General features: G+C 37.4%; 1 protein-coding gene across 1 annotated transcript in view; it reads right to left on the bottom strand.

Annotated features, from left to right (window-relative positions):
• Positions 1–470: 470 nt before the first annotated feature.
• The window catches only part of AGPAT5 (1-acylglycerol-3-phosphate O-acyltransferase 5), a 55,618-nt gene continuing 31,582 nt past the window's right edge, over positions 471–24,506 (bottom strand). The window contains exons 6-8 of the mRNA XM_068183648.1: positions 18,957–19,118; positions 4,698–4,821; positions 471–3,009 (exon numbers count right to left, since the gene is read on the bottom strand). Coding sequence (XP_068039749.1) covers positions 2,784–3,009; positions 4,698–4,821; positions 18,957–19,118 — 512 coding nt within the window. The 3' untranslated portion in view covers positions 471–2,783. The remainder of the gene's footprint in view (positions 3,010–4,697; positions 4,822–18,956; positions 19,119–24,506) is intronic.

Raw genomic sequence — 24,506 nt, 5'->3', positions numbered from 1 at the left:
AGGTCCTTCTGAGATTTAACACATCACTACAACTTTGGTGGCATTACTACCAAGACATGCTTCAGGTATTTGTTTGCAGTACTTCTTCCCTGCTCCTGGGTCTGTCCACACTCTGCCAGTGCTGTCAGGCCAAGGCCTATTGCCACTGAGGCCAATTCCTGGGCTGAAGCATGGTCCTACACACTAATGAACATCATTAACGAGCAGCATATGGTGCAGGTGCTCAAGGGTGAAAAGCTATTGCCATTCGACTGATCTGGTGGTGTGTTGCATTGGAACAAGCACAGATCAATTCCAACCCATTTCTGGCTGCTTGGGAAAAAAAGACAAAATTGTTTTCTTTCAGTTGACTGCTTCTCACACAAGTCCTTCCATAGGGGACTTAAATCCACACTTGCAGCCTTTGTTTGAACAGCTCCAAATTATAAACATGAAAGTGCAGAAAAAATTGAACAAGCAGACAGGACAGAAAAGTTGAATGAGCATTGGCTCTTATTTTAATGAAGAAATATTTCAAGTTAATATCAGTGCATATTTAGAAATAGCATGTGATACTCCCAATGCCAAATACATCAGCAAATTACAGTTTCAAACCTTTATAAATTAATGGCAAGAAAAAAAAAGATTAACATAGAGAATAAGGTTCAAAATAAACATCCTGTTTGTTTGCTGCACTGTGTCAATTATATTCCTGGTACTTAAGCAGCAAGAGAGATCCAATATTTCATGTAATTGGGCTCTCCAAAATAGCAGTTATTTTCCTACAAATGAATTAAGCATTTTGCATTTATTTTTGATGTATAATTAAATGTTATTCTTAGCTGTTACAAAGAAATTTAGCCATGTCAGAATAAAATTTCATTCCTCGACTGAAAAACTCACACAAACATAGGAACATTGTCTTCTTGTTGTACCCACTGGTAACAGTCAGCTGAGAATAGGAAGAGCTACATGTAAGCACATTTGACTGTTACATAAAATGGCTTTTTTTTTTTTTTTTTTGTTTCACAGCCTCATAACAATACTGTTTTTCAACATTGTTCCCAGACATTGTTTTTAAAATGGTTCATCAACATATCCTGAATCAATCACCGATATAAATAACTCCAGTGACAAAATCCATTATGAAAGGACACAGAACTGCAAACTGAAAGTTGTACTGAATGATTTTAAGGTGGAACTGTAATTCCTCTGTAACACTCTGTTGAAAAAAAAAAAAAAAAAACACCAAAAACAACCCCACACGGTAAAACCTTTAATTAACTGGCAATGGTGGAATCTGAAAAACTGAGATATAATTTTAAGAGATTTTTAACTCACAATGGACCCTAAAGCAAGACAAATCGTACTGAAGCTAGAAAGAGATGCACATTTAAAGCTTGCAAGTGTGATATAAAAATATTCTCTAGTTTTTTAATTTTGATACAGGGAGTCCAATTCCCTAATGGAAGAAGATAAAATACATCTTCTTTCCTACCCCATTGCTGTAAATATAAACTGTTCCCTTGAATCAGGAAATGGCTTTCCCCAACAAGGTACCAGCCTTGGGAATCACAGACTTTCATAGGGTTTGTTGAGTTTGCTTTTTATAGTATATTTTCAAGCAGGTGAAATACTGATAGGATATGCATTTCATTGAGTATTATCTACTGTGCAAACCATATACATCAGACCCATAACTTCAACCTAAGTGCAGTCTGCATGGCCTAGAATGACTCAGAATCTAGTGGGATACTACAGCACAGAGATGACTGCCAGCCTATGAAACACCAGGCTAAATCAGGTTAGTGGGAAAGGCACACGCTCCAGATTTCCCAGGAACACCTGAAGGTTCCTCATTACAGTGATTTCGTGCACTTCTCAAACGACAAGGTTTGCTTCCAGAAAATCGTGAGGTAACAGGAAACTTCTGCTTATGGCACGTACACATGGAGGAGTGTGAGCTCAGCTGAACACTCGTGGTGTGAGGGGTAATGCAGACACAAGGGAGGCTAACAAGGGTTCTGGACAGAACAAAGACTTCACATTTCCTTACACTGCACACATTCCTTTTATGCACAAATGCGAGGTACGCAAAATAAGCTGTTTGCTCGGTACAATTTAATGTTTTGCTTATGTAAAATAATCACCTAATACTGCAATATAATAAAAAATCATGCACTAGATAAACAGAGCTTCTTCCCCATGAACAATAGTTCTCAGGAACATTTTTTTTCTGCTTCTGGTAACATCTCATGATTTGCCAGCTTTCAAAGTCACAGTCCCTTTCAAAGAACACAGTATTTAGTGAAAACTGAAGAGCAAAATTTAAAAAAAAAGGAAAGTTTTGATTTTAGTTGCGATACAGCTGGGATAGATGCAACTGAACTGCTGTAATGCACCAAAGAGTAACAAAATTTCATCATGAATATCAGAAGAATAAATATATACCCTAAATTAATCTCTGTAAATACATTCACAGGTCTACATAAGACACCCTTATGCATAACTCATACTTCTTCAAATCTGCAGAGAGAGATAGATGTTAGTTCATGGGGAAAGCAATTTATCATATTGACTTGGTTTATCTGTCATTATTCCAGCAAAAATCAGTAGCAAATTTGAAAATCTATATTTATTTTCCCCAGACCAACCACACAGAGGCTTAAGTCACAAAATCTATTATTTCCAATATTTGATCAATAAGGCTTTATTTACACTTTTTTTCTATAAAGTCAGGAAAAAATTTGGTGCAATGTGCAAGAAAAGACTGCACATTTCACTGATTGGAGATTAACATCTGCTTATGGTTTAATGCTAACCCAGAGGCAGCCAATTAAAGTTCCATATATCCATGTTTTTACATATAGTTTCCTTCCAGATTCTGTCAGAAGCATACTAGCAGTCAGGCCACCTAAAAACAGCAAAGATGGCAAAGTTTTCTTGAGGCTTAGTTTGGAATGAACACTTTTCCCAGGGAACTTATTTCTTCTTTTAGAATCCTTTGCATCATAAAATTCTATTAGTAACCTATAAGCAGAGAAAAAGGAGATGGTCAAAGTCAGACAGTAAGACATTTTAAGCAAACTTACTTTCATCCAGTAACTGCTTCTAACCAAACATTTTTAGTAAATGATCTCATAATAAGTAGCAGCTCCTCTGTAACAAGTTCCAACAATGAGTACACCTTACAAATATGATGCACGTCAAAATACTCAACCTGCATCCTTGTAAGCATTAAGGCCATATTTTCCTTGTGGACCAACTGCAACAGTGAATATAAAAGTTGACAAGAATTGATTTTATTCAGCATTTAGCAGAAAAGCCCAGAGCACTGTACAATATTGCATGACAAAACAATACACTGAGCACCAAAGGAGGAGGAAAAAGTATCTTCATAAAATAAATTAATAAACAACAAGGACACCCAATAAATTGAATATCTTGGAAGCTAAACATGCAAGAGTAAAATACTACATCACTGGCTTAATAGTAACTTTTTTCCTCCCAGTTTTTAAAAACAGTAATAAACGTGTCTGGAAATTCTGAGGTTTTGTTTTAACTATCTCTAAATATGCCCGACAGACTGCTTCGGTCCCAGGAAAGATGTTCCAGTGAACAGGAGCTTACAATGACACATGGATGATTCAGTTTTATTCACTTTCACTAGATAACTAAAGGGACAAACACTGGACAGCCTTTTTTTATGTATCAGCTCCTTACTTATTTAAATTAAATTCAGACTTTCTATTTTTCAAAAGTAGTGATCCTAAATGTCTAAGACACTTTAGTAACAGTGCCATGTTTACAGATAGTCATGTTAACTTCTACATGAATTCAAAGTTCTCAGGAGAAATGAATATATTTTTTACTTCCATGGAGTGTGAGACTGGCAGAACAATATTAAAGCACAACAGAACTGAAGAACCAGGGAAATTTCTGTCTTACTCAAAGTAGTCAAGGATTTAGAAAGTAAACAGATTCAGCTCCCTTAAGCAGGACTTCATATCTGGCAAATTAAACAATCATCTCTCAAACAATACTTAAATCCTACATTTAGGCACAAAGTTCTTCTGGAGAACAAGGTCCCTCCAGGATCTGCTGCATATACTCACTAGTGACCTTATCTGGAGATGCTGGAGGAAGCCAGGCACTTTACTTCTGCTACAATTAAAAAATGGACAAATGAAACTTCTACTTCACCTTGTTTCCCCAGTGAAGGTAGGAATTTTGGGGTTAACTGTGTTTTTATCCAGTCGCTGTCTGGATGAAAGATTTGTAAACAATTTAGGCAGAAGAGATTAGATCAAAACCTGCCCCTCTATCACTCCAACTTAACCCTGATTACAAGGGCAGAATCACACTGCTTTTTCTTGCTTGCCTACCACAGGCATCTTACATTCCTGCACAGGACTTTACTACAAGAAGATGAATGGAGAGTATTCAGATGAATGAATCTTGCCTGGAATATGGACTTACACTTCTTCAATCTAAAGAAGGTCAAAACCCAAGGAATCCCAACCTCCTGAGCAAAAAGTTTAACCACAGGGTTATATTATATTGTATTATATTATATTAAAAGGATTACCAACATCACTCCTCTTTAGAGAGCCCTACAGCGGGCACTACTTGTAACACAGAAATCATGGGTATATTTATTAATATAAAAGCAATAAGACAGACTCTTGAAACAGAAGGTTCTACGTATTTCTACTCACTTATCCTTTATTTCAAAACGTTCATGAAGCCACCTTCTCATATACATCTGCTCTTCTGGAATGTCCTTCAGATCAATTCGGTCAATGAAAATATGAACTCTTGGGCATTCCTTACAAAGAAACTCTAAGAAGAGAGCAAAACGACATGACTGAGTTACAAAAACACTGAGTTATGAATACACCAAAAAAAATCTGACTGTAAGTGCCTTGGAAGCCTAACTTCAGTGCTCAAAAACCTTCCCTCCTTATGTTTGGATCCTGAGCACTTCACTGAACTTAGAAACCATCTGGCCTACACACTTGAAATGGTGGACCACTATCATGTACAACATGGAAGAACTGTCCAAAACTGCACCTTGCTTACTGTAAAAGGCTGTGCTTGGAAATATTGCCCTCTACCTCAGCAGCAATTTACTCACTCAGTAGTGTTGGATGCAGTAACTTTGATATCATAAAGTTATCCATCCTGCAATTTTGTTTAAAATTAGTAATCCTCCTTGCTTGTCCTTTTTAAAATCTAAATTTTGTTTGCTGCTGGATGACAAAATTGGAATTATAGTGATTTTCCAAAGCATCTCCAGGAGAAAGTATGCTTCAGTTTAAGCAATAACCTATAATTAAAAAGTGTAATAGGGAAAAAGACTGAGAACAAAATGCTGCTTTTCATTTTGTATGCATTCATTTTTCTTCTGTCTCACAGAGCTTGAGACAGCCCTACTGCAAACCACCTCCCCCCTGCCCCCCCATTATTTCCTCAGTTTGTCCCTAGACAAGCTTACCAAGCAAGCATTAAGTATAACAAAACTCCATTACTCAAATGGCACTGTGGGATTTCTTACAACAAACAAGTGGTAAGAATACTGGGCATGATTACTGTAATGTATTGCATGGTGTAAATGTGAAATCCTGCGCAGTGTGTATTGGCAACCATTTGCACTTATCAGTAGCAAGGGGTATGGCAGTAACCATAGTATCCCTGGACAGAGATTTGCATGATGTGAGGATAGAAGTCCTCAGAAATTTGGATAGTCATCCTATTTTGAAAAGGGACCAGAAGTGCCTTCCTACAATAGATACAGGCAACAAATGTAACACAGACTGGGTGGTCCCTTTAGGTTGTTGACATTTTTCGGACAGCAGTGCAGATGCACAGAAGACTTTGACCCGTAACTGTAAGGGGTATCTGGAGGAATGAATGTGCAAATAAATTGTTACAGCATGTACATCTTTATTGTTGTCTGCCAAAGCAGATATCCCCCATTTGTTTTTCATCTTTACAGGATTATTGATTTGTAAGGACTTTGCTGTAAAAACAGTCCTTATCACATGCTAGAAATTGCCTTAAGGAATTTTAAAAGCTTGTTCATGCAAATGTGTGTGTGTGCTTGCAGAGGGGGAGGGAAGAAGAAGAGATAAAGAGATCCCTAAGGTCTTGAGGCGCTTGGATGCAGAAATCTAAGGTGCTGTGTGTGGTTCTGTCCAGACATCGTGCACAGAGCTCTTCAGTGAACCACAGTGTAAAGAGAGCAACATGGTCCCACACCATCAGCTGGAGAGCTGGATGAGGGCTCCATCCAGGCACCAGTCCATCTCCTGGCCATGGAGCAGCAAACACAGCTGCTGCCAAGGGCTTTCTGGTAGAAACTTCTAGCTATTAGATGGCAGTTAAGTATGTAAGATGGCAAGTTAAGGACTCAGAGTCCAGAATGATGGTACATGTAGATATTTTCTTCAGACTTATTTGCAACGCTTTTACTAACCACAATGAAATCAATGTTATCTAAAAGAAGTTTTTTTTATTTTGATTTAATGTGAAGAAAGGATTTTGCAGGGCTGTTTCTCTAAGGATACTATCCAGGCCACTACATGAAGGTCAGTGACTATATGAGCACCTAAAAGCATTCTATTAATATCTTAAAATGACAGATGTATTATCCATGTCCTAAATGCTTATAATGTTCATGATGTACAAATCCTCTTTTGAGTGGCATTACCGATTAAGTGGAACATTCTAACAATATGCAAAACTGTATCTAGAAAACAAATGCCTGGAAGCCAGATGATCTGGTCTTTTTCTGCACTAGGCTCCTATAAAAAGCATCTATGGTATGCATATTCAATTAGAGCTGAAGATCCAGCTGTAAAAGATACTTAAAACATTTTGTGCATTGTATAGTGTTTCTTTTGCTTCATAGCACATGGGCTGTTCTGCATAGGGACAAATAAGTTCTTACTGTTTTTACTTATAACTCAGTTATAAATTATTAAGGAAAACGATAAACCAATCAAAACTCAAGATATGAGTATTTAAAAAGAAACACCTTCCCCTACCAAAGCTGAAGTGTAGCAATTATACAATTCTACTTAGCCAACAAAATCCCCTCCTCAAATACCTGGGTGTTGCTGCTGGCTTTCCACCTTAGGCCCAAGTTCCAAGCAAGCTGATTCTTACCACTTCCCACCCTGGTCTTCTTCAAACACTCTAAATTGAATCCCCATATGTGAAGGTCCTAAACTTTGTAATTATTTCCCACCTTTGTGAATCCCACTGCTTTTTCTAACAACCTCACCCTCCCTTTTGACTTAGTTCAGCCTCACTCAGGGCTGTATGATCTGCTACTTCAGGTGCTATCCTGGGGAAGGTCATGATTTCCACACATTGATTCAAAGCCTGGGTATTCAGGACATCTGCAGATGACACTGTAATGCATGCAGTCAGCCAAGTCAGGTAATCTGACTAGTGTTTAATTATCCAATTCATGTCAGTGTTTAATGCAACTAACCAAACTTTTCTTCCCCCAGTCTACAGAGTTACAACAATCACATAAGAACCCCGTATGGATAAGGACAACATATTGGAGGTTGGTTGTGAGAAGAAACAGCTGGATTTTATCACCATAACCTCCAAAGGCTTGTGGTGGTCCCATGACCCTTAATTTCACATTAGCTTAACTCCCAAAAGACTTATGTAATTAAGCTAAGAAACAAAATCTTATTGAAGCAATTTATTATGCACAAATTACATCCAACTTCAGGGACACTAGCCCTTAAGGCCAACATCTGACAGGCTTTTCAGATTCCTAAACTTGCCAGAATTTGTTATAATTAACAGCAGGAACAAGCAAGTCTGAACTTTCCTTCAAGAGACAAAACAGAAATGCAAATCATGTATTACAAGCAAACATTATGTTGGGGATAGCATTAGTCAAGAACCCTCTACAATTTGGGTTAAATGAACACTAACAACTTGAGGGGGAGCCAAATGGACTGACTATTGTGTAGGAGATAATTTCCTAATAAAACTTTCTATCTGGCTAAATAACAGATACAAGCACAGAATGTTTATAATGCTTCTAGTGACCAAGCACAGCAGAGGGAAGAAATTAAAAATTAAAATGAAGTGCATTAAGCATTTTTTGTTATTGAGCTGTGACACTGTATCCCTCCTTCAGTGGGACAGGATTTACACTAAACACAAGACTTCAGAGGGGGAATCACTGCAGCACTGGGATTATCAAATGAGGTGCAAGAGACTCCAGGAAAGGAGTTGAATCCATGGAATTTTTAATTGCAAACCAATATTTGGGGCTCCTGCAAAATTCTACCAGTTCTCAACTCCTCACCTTCAAAAGCCAATTAATTCTCTTTGGAGTTATCAGCATTACCAGGGAAACTGAGGGAGGAGAAAGCTCCGAAACACCGATGTATCTGTAACTGAGAAGGGACAAACAACTGGCCTCAGGCTACCTTCCCCTTCTGAACCATGTAAATTCATTCCACCACACCAAATTATTTGCCTTGTCCCTTAAGAAAGTTGCAACAGCAGTGTTACACTTAAACAGATATTCCAGTTTTCAATTACTAATGAAGTCTATTTTTATATGCACTTTAAATATGACAGTAATATAGCAGCTCAGATTTCAACCTCCTACACTGGCTCTTCTACTGCAATGTAATTGTTTTCAAAGTCCTTCAAAATTAAGAACGGACAAACTGAGGCCTGACTTAGTTGTGTCCACTTAGAGAGCCCCCAAATCTCTCCTGTATTAACAGATTTCAGTAATGTTTGTGATAAACTGGTAGTGATATCACAGGAAAATGATATCAGAATAATGTGTATTCTAAATAACTAGCATTTCAAATGTGTAAAAATACATCTCTTCAGTAAGAGAACATGGTGTGTTGTAGTTTGTATAGTTTTACAGGCAAAACCCTGACAGCAGAGACATTCCTCTGAACTGTAGATTCTTTCTCCACTTCTTAAACTTTTGTTAGTCTGGACTTCAGCATTCAGCTACCAAAGCAGTTTGTAAGCTATGTCCTCTTCAAAGAAAGAAATCCCATCTCTCCACTTCCATTTGCTTTGTACACCAAATTAACAATCAAACAGCAAAACAAACATAAATTTAAGTGCTGTGTTGTTTCTCAGCTTCATGCTTTACATCATCCCAAGCTGAGCTGACAGGAAACTATTTCACGACTTGCTCTAACAAAATAAAGCAGCAGTAAAGCAAAGCAGCACTAGACAGGAAAGCAAACATCCTGGGCCAGCAGAGGTTGGTCGCAGGAGTTGCCCCAGGCAGCAGTAGAGGAGCAGCACCAGTACCTGCGAGTACTGCGGATGTAGGGAAGCGTGGAGGGGATGCTGTGCAGCCCAGACTGAAGCTCACAGCCAGGAAACAAGCCTGCACTTGAGAAATAGAGCTCTCAGGAATACTGCAAGAACCTTGTGCAAGGACTTACATGCACACAGAGATCAGTGCCCCCATGCATGCACATGGGGCACAGTGTAAGGAGCGTACAGCTCAGGAGATGGGGGATATTTTGAAGTGAGAAATGGGATGCACTTGGATCATTATTATGCCAAGGTGCTGGCCACGAAAACTGAAAAATCAGAGATTGCTTCAACTGGCAGTTGAGGAAGACTGAAAGTCGGAAAAAGCAACTTGTTCAGATGGATGTAACGTGAGGTGGATGTAGCCATTCATTGTGGGGGCAAGATTCAGAAGTGCCTCTGTACCAAAATGAGTAGCCTAAATCTGAAGACATTACAAGAATTATTGGCACCTAGAGATCACTCCTTCCTGTAATGCAGACATCCTGGTGGACTTGCAGAAGTGGGCAATGTAATCAAACTACCAGGAATGACAGAAAAGGATGTACAAGTGAGGGTAGGGTGCTGTGCATGAAAGACTAAATAAAGTATAATATAATATCCTTATATATCCTTATATATATCCTTATATAATATCCTTATATAATAAGGGGACAAAAGCACAATAAAGTCCTTGTGGATGAAAAATCCAGATTCTACTAGAATATATATACTATAAATAATAAAATTACTTCCAAGTAAGCTTAATAATAGTGAGCAGAAACTGTGAAACCAGACTGAGACTTGCAAGTTCAGGAATGACAGCAGGAGTGTGAGATTCCAGCTACCTTTATTGAACTGTATTGATACCTCAGCAAGATAAGCAGGGGGAAAAATCCCAAATAAACCCAAACCAAGACAACCCAACCAACTGGACAAAAACCTCAGATGATGAAAAAATATATTTCCTGGAAGAACTAGTAAATAAGAGAACCCACAAGAAAAGATGCTGTTCCTGGTGTGGTCTTGCTCTACAACCACAATACAATTAATTTCAGGGCTGTAGAGAAAGAATCCAGCACAGAAATGCAGAATTCTTTGGGGTTGGCTTCTTCTCCTAGGCAACTAGTGACAGTATAAGGGAAATGGCCTCAAGCCGCAACACAGGAAGTTCAGGCTGGATGGATATTAGGAAAACCTTCTTCACTGAAAGAGTGGTCATACATTGGAACAGGCTTGCCCAGGGAAGTGGTGAAGTTGTAATTCCTGGAAGTGTTCAAAAAGTAAGCAGATGTGGCACTTTGTGATAAGGTTTAGTGGGTGTGGGTGGTGTTTGGTTGAAGGTTGAACTTAATGATATTTGAAGTTTTTTCCAACTTTAATGATTCTATGAATTAAAGGAAGTACACAATGGGAGGGAAGGCAAAGTGTCAAAACACCCTAAAAAATACAGTCCAAAAGAAGGCAACCTAGAAGCTATTAAAAAACTCACCAAATACCAAACCCAGAAAAACTTGTAATAGAAGCTTGCATAAAACATGTGTAGCACTCCAAAAGGAAAACTCTGTGTAGGTCTGAAAAACAGCTGTATGACTTTAATGGGAAAATCAAAGAGGCTACCATGATACTCCTACCTTCTTTTCCTCTTTGAGGAATGGAAAGCTCATCCAAATAAGGAAAAAACACAAAAGTGCTCATGCCAAATGTAAACATGAACTTAAGAGGAGTAAAAATTAACTTGAAAAATGGAAAGGGTGCTTTATTTTAACTTTTTTCAGTATATTAAAATAAGTAAATTTGATAAGCCACTAGTAGGATTGCTGGATGACAAAAGTGTGAAGAGCAGCGCTCATGGTCAAGGATAAGCTCATGCAAGAGAAGCTCATATATCTGCTTACGTCATTCTTTCTTGTTGAAAATGTTTGACTCCTACACCCACTGCATTCTTTGTACCAGATCATTCAAAGGAACTAAATCAATAAGTAAACAGACAGAAAATATTAGACTAAATATAAATAAACAAGTCAGATGTCAGGAAGTCACCAAGACCAGACAGCATTCATCCAGAAGCTCTCAAATGTGGAATTAAAAAATAAAGATGTGTAACCTATCATCACAAACAGCCATTGTGCCAGAAAAATGGGGAGTTTCCCTTCTACAAATGAGGACTTTAGAGATGATGCTGGGAAATACAGAAATACAGACCAGAGTCTTACATCACTGGGTAAGATAACAGGTCTGTAATAAAATCACTGAGCACACAGATAATCCCAGTCTGTTGAAAAGGATTTGGTGTGGATCCTGTATAGGGAAATCCTGTCCCATCAACTTGCTGGATTTCTATAACAGTGTCAAGGACCAGGTGGATAAAGGGGATTCACTGGACACAATATTTTTGAATTTTCATAAAGCCTCTGACAGTGTTCCACATTGAAGACTATTAAAATTAAGCTGCCACAGGATTATAGGAAATGATGTTTTAAAGACCAAAAGCTGCTTAAAGGAGAGGATACAAATGGAAGGCCTTAGGGATGGAAAAGACTTGGCCACTGGGGTCCTCCGAGGATCGATGCCAGGACTGGTTTTACTCTGTCTCATGACTGATGAGTTGAAGAAGAGAGCAAACTGTGAATGCTCCAGTTTTTCACATCTCTTTCAGGAGACCCCGAGCTCTTTTGGGTAGTCAAATGTTGGCTGAACTTCAAAAAGCCCTCAAAGCTGAACAAACAGGGCAAAAATGTGGCAGCCAAGTTTCTGTGTAAACAAACATGGGAAAAAAAAAAACCTGAAACCCTGATTACATGACGCTTAGAATTGGTGGTTACAATCTGGGAGTTGCTGACCCTTCTCTAAAACCATCTTCTCAGCAGCAGCCTCAAATCCCTCAAATACTGGGCAGCTTGAGGAAGGACATCAAGAACAAGGCAAAGAGAGTCACTCTACAGACAAAGATTATGAATTCACATTTTAAATACTGTATTCTGGTCTCTGCATCTGAAGGAGGATGTAGTGGATTCAGAGAAGGCCACAGAAAAGATCAACTAAAATATTTAAGGAGGAAAAGTACCTCCATTACAAAAAAGGGAGACATGAAAAAGGCCAAATTTTCAGTTTGGAGAAGGGAAGCAGAATGAAGGATATGACAGCTTAAAAAAAAAGATCTATATATATATAAATTTAAAAAAAACATCCTGAAGATGGCAGATAAGAACTATAGCTCCACAAATCTTTCAAAATCAAGGGTAAATAATCACTTGCCTGTATCTTCCTGAAGATGCTGAGATCTAAAGAATCTTAGAAAATGATATCTATAGTTTGCTATACTGATATTAGCAATGGAGAGCAGCATAGTGTCATTGTAAGGTGTCTTGCTCTTCCAAGATGGTCTCTGATGAAGGCCCACAGTACTTGCACATTATAACTCACTGAAACAATCTTTGAGTGGCTTTAATCTGTTATTCTAACAGATGCAGTCTGGCCTTTGTACTACTTTGTAACAATATGTGAATATTGTATGTTGGCCAAGTTAGCAGGATGTTTCCTACAAAAGCGTAACAGTTTTGATCAATAGACTGCCAAGAACAGAACCTGGATCAGATTAGGTCTGTGGATTAAATCTAAAGGCTATCCCACCACTGGTAACTAAAAAAGAGCAAATTCAGGAGATATCTGTGTCTTCCCTGGAACATTTCTAAAGTTTCAGAAGTGAAAAAAAAAAAAAAAAATCAAACTATGCAAATAAGAAAAAAAGGCACCAAAAAATACAAGGAGTGGACCAAGAGAACACCAGTTCAAAACTATGTTCTCTATAGCAAAAAACCAGGATCTGTTAGGAACTATGCCAGGACTGCTAGCATTGATGTTTTTGCCTTTCTTTCAGACAGTCTGTTTTGATAAACAGAGAACAGCACCACAGAGTAGAAGAAAAGGACTATGATGCATAAAAACCCAAAAATAAACACAGACTCTCAAAGAGCAACATATTTTTGGCCAAACGGTGTGAAGAAGTTAAAGTTGTTTTTGTTATCCTCAGGGTTTAGATACACTTTTGCATAAAGATCAGGAGTTCCTTGAGCCTTTGTAAATAAATGGCTGCTTGGGGAGTGGAATGCTTCCTCTCACATGTACATGAGGTCCAGGGTGCAGGGTAATTTTATGAATCTCCAGTGTAAATACTTTCAAGAGCCTCTTGTGTAGCAGAGGTTTCCTGATGACCATTTGTTTTCAAATCACAAATTCCCAGAGGGAAGCTACATGCTTACCTTCAGTAAGAGCTGCTTGGGAATAACTGAGATACACAATACTCTGGTTTACAATCAGAGGAACACATGCCTGGGGCTCAGAAGGAGTTGCAGAGGGTCATTACCTCCACCAAGGGGGTGTGAGCACACAGATACAGTGCCCACAGGTGTCTGTGATTTGGTAAAAGATAGACACATTTAGGGTCACCTGAATCTTGCATTCTTCCTTAGGCATCCAAGATTGGCTGATGGTGGAGGCAAGAAACTGAGATACAGGAATTCCAAACACAGCTGACATCTTTGTGCCCTTGTTTTCAGATGGATAAAGAAGCAGAGGTGCTACTCATGCTCAGACTGATTTCATTTTCTCTGATGAACTACATCTAGGCTTTCATACAATCCCATAAACTGATGCTGCTCTTTGGTGACGTGGGTTTTGACCAGAAGTACAATGTTTAATTCTTACAGTATGAAAATACTTTGCATTTACCCAGACTGTCCTTATCTGCAGAATATTGACACATATGCCCTCATCTATGTTGAAAGTGCCAGTACAAAATTTAAAAAGTGCCATTCCCAAATTAATAGACAGGTTTTCATGTTATTCAAACTACTTCTAATAGGGAAGTACAGCAGGTCTAAAAATGACAGCTCTAGTCCTACGGAGGACAAGTGAAAATGCATTCAGTTAAAACTGAACGATAGTTTACATTGTGGAATACCTGGTGAAATTGTGTTATTAAAAGAGTTTTATTTTGCACAAAGCAAAACTAGGGTTTTCCTTGAAAAGAAAAATGTCTTATAGAATATCACAGAATCACAGAATTCTTAGGGTTTGAAGGGACCTCTGGAGATCATCCAGTCCAGCCCCCACAGAACTATATTGCCAACTAGTGTTGTTATCAAAATTCCTCCAGACATCTCAATGTCTGTTGCATATTGGAATATGAAAGGTAATTATTACTTGAACTCTGCTTGAACAGATGCAGAATGACAAGTTTTTGATGTAAGGCTTACTGTACATGCTAAAAAGCCATCCTACACATGATACAAATCTCACCAATGCTAATGTCCAGCCTGAGATCTAATCTACATCCATTCTTTGGTTACTCTAAAACAAATGACATTTTTTCTTCAATATTCTTTCATGCAATAGAAGATGAAAGCTAGCAGAGATCTGAAGAGATTATTAGTAGTTTCATAGCTATAAAACTTACTTTGGACTGTTTCATACTTCTGTTAATGTTTATCAGCTTAATAATTTAGCTTTTTCATTCTTTCATGGATGGTTACATCTGTAACCATGCGCTTGTTATCCTTCTTTGGACCTTGAGAGACAATGGATGTGAACAAATTTGGGCCACAGTCCAGACAAAGACTATTGCTCTAGTTTATTTTCTATAGTCTTGTCTTTTCTATAGTCCCTGTCTAACTGGGTCCTAACAAAAGTGCAAGCTTTTGGAAAAGCGTACTTTCCCCGAGGGAAGTTAGGCCAGTCTGACCTTCTCAAGTTATACTGATCAAAGTGATGTACAGATTTTTTAGAAATACTCACATACACAGGCTTTCAAAGTGTTTGTTCTGGAACTGATATACAGCAGAGTCAATAACTCTCAAGAATTCCTCTGACTTCTTTAAGACAGAATCTATATATACTTGCTATTTTTATTCAGTGTTTATCATTGTCACATGCTGCTATTTCACACACTCTTTCATCTACAATGGCCAGATAAATACCATCTGGTTACACTAAAGCCTTCAGGCAGAATAATAAAGATGTAGATGTGTACATAATGCTCTTTCAGGTGCAAGAATGATAACAATTCCCATGTCCCATGAGACTTGCCTTTTAACACCAGACAAAGCTGGATGTGAACGTTTAGTACATTATTCAGAGGGGGGGGGGAAACTACATTCTCATCCTTTCTTCCCAAACTTATTTCTGCTTTTCACTTGATGACAGTGTAGTAAAACAGTATCAACAAATGCAGCACAAATTTCTTCTCCTCCTTTTCCCTTCTAAATAGTTCTTCCAGACTTCAGTACCTGAGATGTCCTTTCGCTGTGCTGCAGTGTCTGTATGATTATTAGCATCTTATTGTAATGACCACAAATAAATACTGCCTAGCAGCCTGGTCCTCCCCAGGCAGGACCACAATGTTCTGTCATTAATGATCTGGACAAGCCATCTTCAGGAACAGAGAGTGGGGAGAAACCTGTGGGAAATTGCTATTCTTTGGAAAGGCTGCCATGTGCCAGATAAGCTTCCACTGGAAATGTACCAAGATCCAAACTTGTAATAAAGACAATGAATAATGGTAAGAAAAAAATTCCATCCATTGATTACAACTGGATGTGAAGCAACAGCAGAAAGCAACATCCCTGTGTAAGCTAATCTAGTCTTAGTCACTGTCGAAGACTAATCAATTCTGATGCCTTCTACAAAAAACTTGCCACTGAAAAGTGCCAAAAAAATATTAACATGCATAAGTAGTGACAAAAAGCTCAACACATTTGAAAGTATATACGACAGTAATTTGCTTGCTCTAAAATGGCACCATGTTCTACCAGGTATATCTGGCATTCACTGTTCTTACGGTGAGACGTATACTATGCTGTGTTTTAATCCTATTGAGCAAGTCAACAGTATATTTAAGATTGCTGGACTTAAAAAAATTTCAAAAATTGAATTGCTAAGAAAGACTACTCAGACTAAAAGTTGCATACTACAAAATTTGAAAAGCAATTCACCTTTTCTTCAGAATTTTTTTCCCATTCACATTTTGCTAACATAATTTCTCAAAGTGTGCTAGTACTCTTCACAGTCACTAAAATGTTCTTTTTAATCTGTTTTGTTTACTACTGAAGACAACAGCCAAGAGCTGATGATGTCCCAGGTAAGTATAGGTTTTTCCTGAAATGGCACAGGCTCTTCTGAGGAATTGAGATTTATAGAACTGAAAGCAAAATGCATTTCATGAAACACTGTATCTGTGTGGAATTCAGATTTCATTCACATGGGAAATGTCATAGTATGGGAAATAAAGTCCTCAAGTAAATTTGTGTTTATCAGAAGTTTGTTTTCCATGCAATAAATTTCCATCAGTGTTGCTGGATTGAAGAAGACATGTCAACCTTATCTTTTAAAAATTACCAGGACTGCACTGCCATTTTATTCCGATGAGAATGAAAAACAAAATTCTCAACTGGCCCTGACACAAATATGAAACATTCATATGAAATCAGATGTCCTTTTCATGTGTGCATAACTCAGTTTAGCACTGTGAAAGAGAAATAACGCTAAAAAATGTCACATGCATAAGTATGCCTAATTAATTTTCTGTTATACTCCTGACAGACCAGTTACTGGACTTCTGCATAACAAATGGTGAAATGATCTTGATCTCTTACAACAGAAATTGTTTGTCTGTCACTTTGTGTCTAGAGAGTCTAAAAGAATGACAAGTATGTTCCACACTGTAATTCATAAAGTGTTCTCAATCTACATAATTTATATTATATGGAATAAATGCGACTGCCACAATAGCATGGAACGCGATGTTGATCTATCATGGATCTATCATTTATCTGCTCTGTAAGGGGTAACAGCTGGTTGGCTGCACTTCATTCTGTATTACTGCCTTATTTCTACCCCAAGGCCGAACCAGTAATTACCCCAGCCCTAACAGTGAACCTGGCTGAAAGATATGCCTGGACTGCTGCCATGGAGGCTTCAAAAAGTTGGATGTGGAGTGGCCACCCCAAAGCATCTGATTCCTGCTTGACACCAACAAAAAAAAAAAGCCAAAAGGGAAATTCAGCTTGTTGGTTCCCCTTTCATAATTATATCATGCTTCATGCAAACCATAAAGTTCAATAGGTGAAGAGGTCTTGTAAGGAATTTGAACATTTGCCATCTTATCATTAGGTAATGACATTTTAATAGTTTAATTAACCATTAGGCAGTGAGAAGTTCAGCATGAGAATGGCTGAAACTGCCTAGTAATTAAGTCATGAAACAAGATATGCTGCAGGGAAAGAGAAACAATCCTATTTGTTTTGAAGGGGTCTTAGGGTTGGGTGATAGGACAAGAAGGAGGCTGCTCAGTCTCCAAAGGTACTATAAAAGGGTCAGAAGGCATTTAAAAAAATAAAATAACTGTAAATAATAAAAAGAACTTTTGACATTAAAAATGCCCATTAGGAACAAAATGTACATAAAATAAAACCATCCTAAGATATTACAGTACAATACAAGTGTTGAGTTAATATACAGTGTTGACAGTTTTGTTTCTCACGTATCCAAAAGAATTTTAAACAGGGTGAAAATGTAAAAATAGACAATTGCAGAACTTCTAATCAACTAGCACCTGGGAAGCAGTGCATGTGACTCAAGGAGTTACACCTGCTAATGAATTGACATGGAAACAGCTGCCCTACAAACTATTTTTAGCAGCAGAAAGAACAAGTCCCAGTGACACTGGGTGAGCTGAGGAGCAGAGTTAGATAAGTTCTCTGCAGGTCCCTCAGTCTACACTGATTCCTCACCCAAAACTCTGGAGAGCTCTTTGGAACTACTGTAGCTGTTTTTTTCCCACTTGGTATCAGTAGTGCAAAGGACTCAAAAGTGCCACTTTGAGCCAGCCAGCAAACAGACAATCAGGCACAGATACAGCTGAGTAACACAGCAACTGCAAATGGAAAGATGATATCTGGCACTCCAGTAACAGTGCAGGCAAATTATTTACTTAAGAATAAATTATCAGTCCACCACCAAGCATAATAAACAGCAAACCCTGAAGCTCTCTGTCCCTGAGTTTTCCCCAGCAGAAACTCCAGAACAAGTTTTCTGGTTACAATACTCAATGAATGTAAAACTAATCTATCTGATTTTCTTAAGGCACCGTAGGTAGTTTAAAATACTAAAGCAAGTGAAGCCCACTTGCATAAATGCTGTTGAGTGTCTGTAAGATTACTGGCTGTGTGCAGCAATTTGAAAAATTGTCAGTAGAATACTACTGCTATGCATTTTACCTTTAAAATATATGCACTTCAGCAATTAGATGTACATGTGTACATGTATGCATATGTAGCACAGCAGAGGAAGAGAGAGAGAATTTAAGATGATGCCAAATCCCAGTGCTAGAAGAAACATGAAGGTAAATGGAATCTGCTGCCTATGTCTCCAGGTTCCCTTTGACTGCAAGGGGCACTTGTATTTAGAATTGGAATAGGGAAGCAGAGGGCACGAGTGTCACAGGTAACTCCTGTAAAAGCCCAGTGACTAGAACAATGCCCTACAGGGGGCTGTAGGATGGCTGAAATGCTGTGGTGATTATCTTCAGACCATTTCAAAGTACCTGAAGTTGGTTCTGTATATAAACAAGCATACAGCTACAGCATGTCTCATAGGCCTCAACTCACCTGTCATAGATGGTGCCAGTTTTCTTTGCCCTTTGTGGTCCACAGTACCTTCATAAGCCACAGTCACATCATACACTGCATCCAGATAGTCTTTCATTGAGTCAATGGCCACATGAGTTGCCTTCACCCGTGGAGTCAGCACATGCTTTAATATAGCAAGTCCTAGAGGGGAAAAAATAAAAAATAACTACAGTGTTTGAAAGTAAACTGGACTACATTCACAAAAGGAACATCACACCAAGGAATGTCAGCATCTCCATTCAAAATCACAAGCAGTTTATTTTTAATCTCAATTCTCAGTTGAGAGAGTGTGCATGTGTACTCACTGCTTATGCTCTACTGAACACATGTAGAAGATGAAATAGAAATCCTAAAGGACATTAACAATAGGAAGGCTGCTCAGTAAGAGGGCTTTTTTCTACAACTCCTCACTAGAAGTAGTGATGGCTTTAATGTGGCTAATGAGTGATGAAACAGCACTTCTCTTTACTGTTTATGTGTGTCCAACTGAGGTGAAAAAAAGAGCAAATTATCTGAGAAATACTAAACACACATAGCATCAACTCCTGAAATTCTGTATCAGAAACAGATTTGACAGGTAATCACAAAAAATTTTAAGCACACCTAATGCTCATCCAGCATTTTACTTCCCAAGGACAAACCAATTTAGTGAACATACTGAATCCTAACCTACTCACTATCCCAGCAGAAAACTTAACAGCACTGGGAAAATACAGCACAGAGAACCAAAACCAAGGAAGAAATCTTCTGTGCTTCCCTGCAAAAAATCTGTTATAATTGACTTGGCTACTGATAAACTCAAACTGACAGAAATCAACTTTTAACTTTTCCAGGCCAAGCCACAGAGATTGGTATGTCAAGGACACAAGAATATCAGGTTTAACATCACTCTACACATCTTGAACAACAGTATTTCATATCCATGTTTACTTCAGTTGACCACTTACACTTAGAGCATATTTAAGAACTTTAAAACACACTGGGCCCAAAACTATAAACCTCTTTCCAGAATTTTAATACACAATTACTTTCAAAATTAAAACAAGCAAACAAATAAGCCCAAATCCAAAATCTTTTCTTGACCTGAACACACCTCTTCCACATTTACCTGAAAGGGCTTCTAGAAAAAAAAGTATTCTATGTAAAATTTTTCACTGTTTTTCTATGTGTCTATTTCTCAAAGAGAAGTATCAGAATAAAATTGTGGCTTTTCATTTCCAGCCTATTTTTCATTGGCTTACTCTTCAGTCCATTTCTAAAGAACTATCCATTGGTGAATCCACTGGTTCCTGGTGGGTGAACAGGAAATTTTTCTAAACCAAAGTTTTGTGCTATTGCTTTTGATAACTTTCTGCTTGCTAAATCAATTCAAAAGATAATATATTATGCCCTGATTTTGTACTTAACTCCCTTGCTGGGTAAAACATACTTTGATCTAACATTATGAAAATACCTAGTGGACACTGTAAGATAATGCTCATTTCTACACCACTCTAACAATCTTAAGAGTGGAAAATTTCAATATAAATCACTATTTTGATTTCTTAATATTTGCTAAGAATCTCCTTGTCTGAATGCAAAGATAAAAGGCTGTTTATCAGCACTCCTTCTGAAGCCTTTGTTCCATGCCTTACCGGCAAGAGTGGTAACTGTCTATGCAAAATGTTATATGGATCATGTAAATATTTTGAAGCATAACATAGTGGTACTGTTTTCTTAGCTTGTGAACTTTTACATCAAACAGCTAATTATGTTATGTTTCAAAATGTTTACTCTGTAAATGAAGCACTGAATATTCTCGTGCTGTGTCAGCAATGATATTAGTGTGGACATGACACTCAACACAACTCTTGCTGAGCCAAATTCCCAAACATATTCTAAAAACACTGTCATTCCTTTCCTGCCCAACTCATCTTCCCCTTCACCGAACTATTACTGTGAGGAAGAAAAAGGGAAAATTGTGAGAATTAAATCATCTAGACAAATTATTAAGTTAGGTATCTATGACTATTAACTGCTAATATTTTTAATCCATGGCCAGTTCTGGTGATGAAGATCGTCAGTGACAATCTGTGAAGTGCAAATGCAGAATAAGTCACTCCTATTCCACATGCTCTCAGTGATCTCTTGAGAGTTTAAGTACAGTATGAGTATGTATCTAAATCAATAAAGTCCATAATCCATTATTCAGAAACACTACAGTGCATGATAAACATGCAGCAACACCAGTCCAGCACATCCTTTTAACGAATCTGTTTTATAAAAACATTACCACATATTCTTGCAATTACTTACAATCTTTGCTAAAATCAACATAACAGAATTTAAATCCAAGTAGTTACAGTATAGTTACCTTGGCAAGCTGCCTGCATCCAATTCACAAAACACACTGTGCTTAAACTGTTTTTAATGTTGTGCAATACAGTTAGAACCCACTGTCAAAGTATTTAAGGTCATGAGATTTTATTTTAAATGCCAAAGAAAATGAACTAGATACTAGTAATATTGTAATGTTCTACCTTAAAAAGCCATAGCTTTGCTCTTCTAACTTTTGAATGATAGACATTAAAAAAAAAAAGAAAATCTGAAGAAATATGATGAGCAGTGATATTTCAAATATCATCCATTTATTACATTATTGTAAGATGCAGAATTACTTCAGAAAGTCTGCAAGAAAACTGAATGAAATAAAATAATTACTTTGGCAAGTAAAAAGGCCCAAATAATTAAAATCTATAGAACTGAATTTTTCATCTAAACACAAAATAACAAAAAGATACTAAACAAAACATCATTTATCTAACTTCATTGGGGTGAAGTAACATATAATAGTAGCTAAGTACAACTCTGTGTAGAAGATTGCCATCCTCTTCTCTTCATCTAGGCCAGAAACTCAAAGAGTTGTTCAGTACAGGCAGGCCATCCACATTTTCAGAGTTGGACTTTCTTAGTTATATTTGTATATATATTAGTATATAAATGTACATACTACATTTTAAAAAGAAAACAGTAAAAATTCTCAGCTCTAATTTAAGAATACTCTATGTGTCTTACATTAGCATTACCACATTTCATCAACAAAAGTTAATTGCTCACTGAAAGTGGATCTCAGAATTAGTTTGAGGTCTCCACACCTCTCTCCCCTCCCCATGAAACCATGTACTTGAAACTCAACTTTCAAGTACACAAAAACTGAAACCAGGGTGAAACCAATGAATTGATTTCAAGACCAATTAGATCTTTCCTTTTTTGTGTGAATGTGTATCCAGTGAAGATATTAGACAGAAAGTTCTGCAGTTACGTGCAGTGTCCCAAGTACTCACCAAGTCTTGTGTTCCCACCAGCTTTCTGGAATGCCTCCAGTGATTCAAAGTTTTACACATTGAAACCAGAGTCCATAGTTAGACTTAAAAAATAACAAATGTTGGGAGAGCTCATCCATTTGTATGCTAGTATTCCATCGACTTACAGAAACAGGACTCAGCTGATAGCAGTATTAAAATACTGCATCTACTAGTAAAATTGTTTTTCTGTTACCATGAACTAAAGTATACCGGAAATGCAATCTCCACAGGAGTATGACCAGCCTACAGCAAGATATGGGAGACACCACACATTGGTACACTTTCTTCCAAGATGGGTATCTACAGAAATACAATGTAGCTTCTTGTTTTCCTATCTTAATTTCCTAAGGATAACTTTTAATAACACAGACCCTTTCTTCATTCTAATGATTGGTCTCAAGTGCTACTCAAGGTCCATAACCTACTCTTTTTTAAAACTATATTCTTTGTCCACATCTCACTGAGCACTTTTAGACCAAGCCTGCTTTCATGAAAGTGTAGAATAGATACCACCAAAAGCTATTTTCTTTAGAGACAATTCCAATTAACTTTTAAGGATATTGAATACTTTGAATTGCCTTAGAATACAATTGAAAACTAATGCCAAGATCTAGAAGAGAAACATTTTCAATTACCTCCATTGAAACACCTCTTTTTTACATGACCTGTAAAACAATTTTGAGATAAGCGTATCCTGCATACACAAACATCTTAGCAGAAAGCATATTTGTCAAGCTAAGCTTAGCATTAAAAAATATTTACATTAGCAACTTCTCTGCATAAAACCAAAGCAGATAATAAATGCATACCTTAAATGTTTGCTTGATGAAATGACCTTTGTTAGGAATTGAACATTAATACAAAATTCCAAAAACGCCTTTCACCAGGGAAGATTGTTTTGTCTTCATTCAGCAAAAACAAGCCAAGTTTAATTTAAGAAGCTTCTCATCCCTTTGGCTTTGACTTTTCAGAGTTAGTGATATTTGGAATAGGAGGGCTTTGGATTATTTCTATTTATTTTCAAATTTTTATAATGCCATATGTTAACATTTCGATAAAATTAATATTCTACTAAACCAAAGAAATTTGTGGTGTTTGGGGTATTCTGTGCAGGGCCATGATTCAGATCCAATGACCCTGATGGGTAATTTCCAACACAGCATATTCTATGATTCTATGACTGACTACTACAAAATGATAAGAAATCCACATATAGATATTTTGGCTATATACAAATGAAATAAATTTTATACCAGAAGCTCGCACAAAAAATAACTATAATGTATATTGCAGGGTTTATATACATTTTTCTCTATAGTCCAATATAATTAAAAAGACCCAGGCTTAAAAGATTTACAGTTTGAATTAAATAGATCCAATAAAAATTACCATTTCTATTATGATTACAAACTTAGTTATATCCCTATGAAAATGAGTGCCACATACATATTAAGACTGGACTCAGCAACTCAAGCTCTCTGACTAGTGGGGAAGAAATCCTGCACTTTTAAGATGCCTAAACCCATGGAACAGAGCCTGAAAGGTATCACCAATATGTAAGCTGAGTGACTGCATCAGACTTTAAAGACAGGAACCCTGTTGGCTGACTACTCCCACACAATGGAAAACAAAAGTAAATTCGACTACTGACTATATACTTAAATACTGGAAACTGGAATGCAAAAGCTCAGAAGACAAGGGGCAAAACCCATGCCATCATATTCTTAGTTCTTTGAGAGAGCGGAGGAAGAAATATTTGATTATGGGAATGTTGCAAGATGTACCATTAGAAACACGGAAGTCACTAAACATACTGAAACATGGAGTGAGTGCCCATCCTGGTAGCAATTGCTAGAGTCATCTCACCCAAGCACCTACTTTGTGCCAGGAGAGGACAACAAGGTGTATCAGGCTCAAATCCAACTACACGGCACACGTGCCCCTTAGCTTGGAAGCCTCCACCAGAAATGAAAACCTAACACACATCTACGTCTGATATTCTGGCAACACGTGGCTAATGTGGCTTGTTGTAGCTGTAAAATCCCAGGAAATATTGTTATTTTGGGCAAAAAATATAAATACTGGATTAATTCTCTGAACTTCAAAAAATTCAATTTGTTCTATAATTAACTGCTACATTAATGCTACTACAAATAACCAAACAACTTAGTTTTAGAGACTTTTG

The sequence above is a fragment of the Anomalospiza imberbis genome, chromosome 3, assembly GCF_031753505.1.
Source record: "Anomalospiza imberbis isolate Cuckoo-Finch-1a 21T00152 chromosome 3, ASM3175350v1, whole genome shotgun sequence".
In the NCBI taxonomy this organism is placed as follows: Eukaryota; Metazoa; Chordata; class Aves; order Passeriformes; family Viduidae; genus Anomalospiza; species Anomalospiza imberbis.
The sequence above is the reverse complement of the archived record's forward strand: the minus strand, read 5'-3'. Positions and strand labels throughout refer to the sequence as shown.